Raw genomic sequence first — 6,367 nt, forward strand, 5'->3', positions numbered from 1 at the left:
AAAAAGACTTGGATTGACATTTCTAAAAGGCCCTTGGAGGCCAAATGGCCCTTGAGCTAAAACCCCAATCCTTTTAGTTTCGTATTGAGGTTCTTGTTATAGGATTACTTTGTTTCATTATTGAAGTAGTGTGCCGACGGAGATGCCACGTGCTGCTTTCGGACACTTCCCTGTCTTCAACATCACCTTTCAACCAATGCAATATAGTATGCCAGGTGGTTTGAGTTGTGTAGCTTTTGTTTAGGTGCCCAGTGGACTGGCCTGCCAAGCCAAGCCAGCTTCCACCCCCCACCCCTTTTTTTTTTCCAGCTTAAGACATGACGTAGAAACATAGACATTGACACGCCGCCGCTTGTCTGAACAGATAACATAGCCAGTCAAGACTGGAGGCCTCTTGACATTTTTTTGGCAGAGATCACAGGACTCGAGCTGTTAAATCTTTCACGTTTGATTGATTGCCATGCGAAGGTACGGTAAATCAAGTGGCTGGAGTTAACCAACAATATTTGGAAAGAGATTGTCTGTTTTGAAATGGCTCGGGTAATTGTACTGAAATACGTCCTCTGAAGGTCTTGATGTGCTCTCGATGGCTTCAAGGCACCCCGTGCGCTATATATAAATACTGCATATTAAGTTTGGCGAGACATCAGTGAAGCTCAACTCTCGGACGTCTTGTCTTTGGACGGAATATTACAGAGATGGAAAAAGCGCCTTAGTTACTATATTCGCTAGCAATCGCTAAGCAAGAACTAGAATCCAGTCGGAAGCACCAATATGACTGTCGCGTTTCACTCCAGACGTTCAAGTCATGACAAGGTTGCTGTGTTTTTTTTTTTTTTTTTGAGTCATCTCAAAAACAAGACCACAACCCTCATTACCAGAAGTGTAATTTGGGGGCTTTTTAATTGCCTGTCCTTGCTATAAATCGTACAAAGATGAAAAACTTGATTCGTTTTTCAGAACAGCTCCAAAAAGGAAACTGGTGGATGGATAGGCTCTTGTTGTGAATGTATTCATTATCATTCTTGTCCTTTTTTTTTTTTTTTTTTTTTTTTTTTTAATCTATACTTACAGTCCTGAAACAGCCAAATCAAACCTAAAGCATCTGCCAGTTCTGCCCACCCAAGTTCTCAGGAAACACCCGTCTCTCAGTTATTGGTGAGTTATCGGCGCAGTTAGTGATCTCCTAAAGCCACAGCATGTGGTCCTAAAAAAAAATTTTTTTTTAATCACATCTCCCAACATTTTAATTGTGCACATGTAGTACTCAAGCATCAATAAACAAAAGAAGAATAGAGCTGACCAATCATGGACCCCGATATTTGTATTCCTTGCCCGGAAAAAAAAAATGTCTTTGCCACAATTAGCGGTCAAACGTTCACATTGGGAATTATTATTTTTTTCACTCTAGTGAGGACAAAGTGATTGACCATTACAAGAAACTGAAAGGGCTGACGAGAGGACAGGCCATTGTGAAGTAAGTGTTCCACTTTTCATGAATGCGCTTGTTGTAAGTTGGATTGTGAGTTTTGATGGCAGTTTTACACGAGCGCTGGTTGTCACCGGGCCGGAATGTGGCATGGGAGGAGGAGCTCACGGTCCGGCCAGGAAGGCCATCGCCCCCTTGGGCTTCGCGTGGTTGTAACTCAGACCGAGCCTGACTCGTTCACATGGTGACGTTTTGTGCCCTTGAATTGATCAGCGGGCTCTCCCTCCCGCGTTGTAAATTACTGCAGCTTCCTCAATGACCGCGGCTTAACTCCGCTGCCTGTACGAGGGCCACGCTTTGCCAGTGAGGGAGTGCAAGTGACTGTATTCCTTTTAACCTCGCTCTCTCTCTCTCGCTCTCTCTCAAGGTATCTAACCCTGGTCGAGTCGTTGCCATCATATGGAGTCCATTATTACCCAGTAAAGGTAACGTCAGTGGCTTCAATAAAACCCACCGCTGCACATGCGGAAACTTTAAACTCTCGTGAACATACAGTTATGTTTGGCTAATGATGTTAAAGTTTGAAACCGAAAGGCATATAACGTACAGTCGAACACCCGTTACAACGTACCTCGAGGGACAGAACGAAACTGTACGTCATGGCGGCGGCTCGCCGTAGCCATTTCCAATCAAATGTCCGCCAACTACAAAGTATAATACAATATGAACATGTAAAAAACACGAATGTGTAATACAGTATAAACATGTCAATTACAAATGCGTGCTTATGAAAAAAAATGATTTTCTAAGACATGAAACAACCAACTATAGCGTTCCGACTTTATCTCTGAAACCATAAAAGTCAGCAAATAGACAAGTGCCAGTGCCGCCGCCGCCTGGGAGACTCCCTTTTGAAAGAGAGACACAATTTCAGCCTTGACAGACATCGAGATTTTGCTTCCGTTGACCAGACATGTTTTCAGAGCATGTGCTCGGGACCACGCCGTGCCTCCGTGAGCCGCGGCGGGAAGGGCAACGACGTGCAAGTCAGTCAGTAGCTCTGCTAAGCAATCATTCCTGCACCGCACGTTTTGTTCATAAGCAAGTTCGCGGCGGCAGTTCGATTCCCGCGGTTCGTCCTAACCAAAGCCTTTTCACTACCTTGCGGGGAAATGGAAAACGAATGACGAGAAATGGAGACTTTGAAATATGAACGGTGTAGGGGTGAAAGCGTCAACGTCTTGTTTTCCCGTTGTAATGAGCCTCATGGAGACAATTGCTTATCTCACACTGGCCCTCATGGTGCAAGTGATGCTACGTGTTTTTGCTTTCCTACAGGACAAGCAGGGCATCCCCTGGTGGCTCGGAGTCAGCTACAAAGGCGTTGGCCAGTACGATTTACAAGATAAGCTGAAACCAAGAAAGGTATGCCTTTTTATGACTGCCACGGATTTCATTCTTTCAAATCATGGGCTAAAATAGGCATGTTCGTGTTTTTTATTTATTTATTTTTTTATGAAACAGTACTTCCTTACGAATCTTTGCTAGGTATATTGTGTTAGCCCTGACATGGTTAACGATCCTCCTAAATGTGTAAATAAGCATCATCAAGATCTCCATTCCCATGTCAGTCAAAAGAAAGCAGAGAGTTGGTGGGAAAGACATTATCTGGTTTGGTGCGACAGAGTCAAGGTTAAGTAAATAAGGAAAAGGTAAAAAAAAAAAAAAAGTTTGTGTGTTGTGGGGTGGGGGGGGGTCGTTGCTGTACAATGCCAATGCCAGTCTTTTTGTTTGTTTGGATGTACAATACTGTCCCTTTGGAAGGTGGAATGTGGGTTTTTACTAGATTTAGCCAAGCTAAAAGTCTTTCTATGGACCGTGGTATATCCAAGCTTTGGAAATAATTTTCTTTGGCACTTTTCAGCAGATAAATATGACTTCTACTTTTTTGGCCCTTTTCCACCGCGCTTGTGCTGTTGCCCAGAACTAGCACCCGTTCTTTCTTTTTTCACCAACGAAATTGTCTCCAGCGCTAGCTCTGGTGCTAGAAACTGCTGCTTAAGTTGGCCGCAATTATTTGTTGAGCCCGACTCTGGCACCGACGACGTCAATGGGCGGGGTTATCACGATGCTCGCAGATGTAGAGGAATGACTCCCTTCCCAGGTAGCATGCGATCTCTCTGACACACAGCCAGCCCCGTGATCATCTACAATGATTACGAAAGATAGAAGCGTTAGCTGATTGCATGTCTCTGAGTGTTATATACGACATACAAGTACAAGCGACGGAGTGACGTTTGGACGCTTTACGATGAAGTCATGACGTAGCTTCTACTTGGCTCATTGCCAGTGGAGAAGCAAACACGTTTTTCATGAGAACTTGTTAAGCGCCAATTAAGCACAGCACCGGCCGACCCTGGCCCCGAACGAGCACCAAATTTGTTTTTGGTGGAAAAGGGGTATGTGAAGACTACAGGCCTGATTTTCAAAGATTCTATCAAATAAATCGCCATTTTATTTTTTGTCTTTCACCGTGGAAAATTTGGTGAAACACCGCAAAGGCTAAATGGAAGTTTGAGCGATGCATTTGGAACTGTCGTGCTTGTCAAATTGATGCTCGCGCTATTGGAAGTGAAAAACTGAAAGGTAAAATCAAATGAAATGATTTTGGTTGGCTTTGTCCCAAAATGGAAGTTTGAGCGATGCATTTGGAAGTGTCGTGCTTGTCAAATTGATGCTCGCGCTACTGGAAGTGAAGTCAAAATCAAATGAAATGATTTTGGTTGGCTTTGTCCCATCTCATACCCCGGCCACAATTACCCTCGATGCGTTGTCCTTTTCTAGCCATTGTAAAGTTGAAAGCTGTTGACGCCGCATGTTGCACGGGTTCCCAAAACATCAGTGAGCCGCCTGTCACATGCGCGCAAGTTGTGTTCCAAGGGAAGCAACGAGCCTCTGGGGCACGCTGTGGCGCTCAGCCAGCTGTGTTAGTGCGTGCAAAGGGTTTGAGAACATCCAACTCGGGGTCGTTTCCTGTTGTTGGGGAATACGCTCTCGCCTTTAAAACTGTATGGTGCTTCATCCAAGTGCAGTTTGCGGGAGAAATATGAGTTGGCCTTCCTACTCATTGCAAGTCTGCCACTTCTTCCTTTTTACTTTGGAGAATAAATTGGGCGTTTGTTGAATTGGTATCCCGCTTCTTAAGAGTTGTCAGAGTTTCCTGTCTTTACTGAACTTTAACTTTTTCGACGAAAGTTGTCTTATTTTGGGTTCAACTAATGCTTGACGCTTAAGATTTCTGAATCATGTTCTGTAAAAGTCAAGCGGCAACATTTGCTCAGAATGTCTAATTTTGGGTGAGAACTCATGAATGATGCAAGATTTCTGAATCGTGTTCCGTTGAAAGGAAGTCCCCAAAATAGAAACGGAAAAGCTCAATTTACTCATCACGTTTTTTACATGATAGGCTTATATTTTCTTGGAAGCATTTACTTATTATTATTTTATACTATATCGTATGGAAATGCCGTGTTGGCAGCAAATGAATCCGAGGATAACGCAATTTACAAGGGGTGGACTTTTTTTTTTTTGGTATGGCGTTGAGATGTGGGCCTTGTTTTTGGTGCGTTGTCCCAGGTGCTTGGATTGTCAGCGTTAGTGCTTGTGTACACGCGGATCCCGACTGAAACCACAGGCATCTGTCTTTAATGGTAGCTATGGCAACAATGTTGATGTCAACGCTAACTCGTTATCATTCACACCTGCAGGACAAGCACACATTGTCATGAAAGAAATCAGCAGTTTCTTTGTTTTGTTTTTTTGTACCAGCTGTAGAAGCCGTGTCAAACTTTTGTCGGAGCGAAAGGGATCTGCAAGAAAATGACTCGTAGCCTCATGCTCGTAGCCTTTTGCAGAGATTGAGGCGTGTCACATCCCAAACATATTTTGGCAGTGGCCTCAGAAGCAGTCTGTGAAGTGCTTTTTTATTTTTTTTATACTGTACATGCACTTGCACGCGTGTGAACTGTCTCCTCGTGTGTTTTAATGCAGGCAGCCTCGACGTTCTTAGCCGCCATGCCACTTGTTTTCTTTGTGCTTTGTGCATCTCTCTCTAGTCTCTAATCTATGACTTGCGTTGTCAGGCTCGTCATTTTCACTTGCGCATCTAGAATAGGACGTGCAGTAACACGTAACCAGGTCGGATCAGTCGGGGAGTTCCTCCAGCACAGCGATTTTCTTCTTGGCCAGGAATTGTCGAATGCTCGGGGCGTTGTGAGCAAACGGGTTGAAACGAGAGAACGGCATAGGATCTGTTTTGCGGACGGGCCGGGTGATGATCTGGCCTCCCGGCAAGGACTCTCATGAACGATGGCTCTCATCACGAAAAAAATGCGATCAACATAACCCTGGACGTTGTCCGCTGACACGTCTTCCTTCAACTTTGGCGATGCCGGACTCTCTCTCTCTGAAGGCCCCGGCGTTTGATCCCCGGGTGACACTCATAGATCCGTGACTCATCGACGGTGATGACTCCTCCTAGCAAGTCCAGTTTCGCTGGTCTCATCATCACATTCTCCTCATTGCTTGATGCATGTGGAAAAAAGTCTTGACGGCCGCAGAGTGCCGAGATCACAGCTGGGCAATTGGATTGAAGGGTGACGCGAGTATGTTAGTTCGTATTTGAAATCTATTCGGTGACAGCGGAACTTTTATGACACACCTTGTCCGCATATGTGTGCGTGGGGGTGTGCGTGTGTGTGTGTGTGTGTGTATGCGCGCGTCGGATTGTCTCTTATCTATTTGAGGTTTTCCCAAAATGGGCGCTTCTTATTTATGTGAATACAACCTGTTTGTCTGGTCTGACTAAAAGGGAAGAGCTCTGCTGCGTAGGCGGGGGTGGAGTGGGGGGGGGGGGGGGGGGGGGGGGGGGGGGCCGGG

At 45.1% G+C, this 6,367-nt stretch overlaps 1 protein-coding gene across 3 annotated transcripts in view; it reads left to right on the top strand.

Moving 5' to 3' along the window:
• frmd4ba (FERM domain containing 4Ba) overlaps positions 1-6,367 on the top strand; it is a 39,910-nt gene that overhangs the window by 22,467 nt on the left and 11,076 nt on the right. For all 3 annotated transcript variants that reach the window (XM_019879470.1, XM_019879469.1, XM_019879468.1), the window contains exons 8-11: positions 1,075-1,158; positions 1,412-1,477; positions 1,857-1,914; positions 2,768-2,854. In XM_019879470.1, coding sequence (XP_019735029.1) covers positions 1,075-1,158; positions 1,412-1,477; positions 1,857-1,914; positions 2,768-2,854 — 295 coding nt within the window. The remainder of the gene's footprint in view (positions 1-1,074; positions 1,159-1,411; positions 1,478-1,856; positions 1,915-2,767; positions 2,855-6,367) is intronic.

The sequence above is a fragment of the Hippocampus comes genome, unplaced genomic scaffold, assembly GCF_001891065.2.
Source record: "Hippocampus comes isolate QL1 unplaced genomic scaffold, H_comes_QL1_v1.1 scaffold44, whole genome shotgun sequence".
NCBI classification, from domain to species: Eukaryota; Metazoa; Chordata; class Actinopteri; order Syngnathiformes; family Syngnathidae; genus Hippocampus; species Hippocampus comes.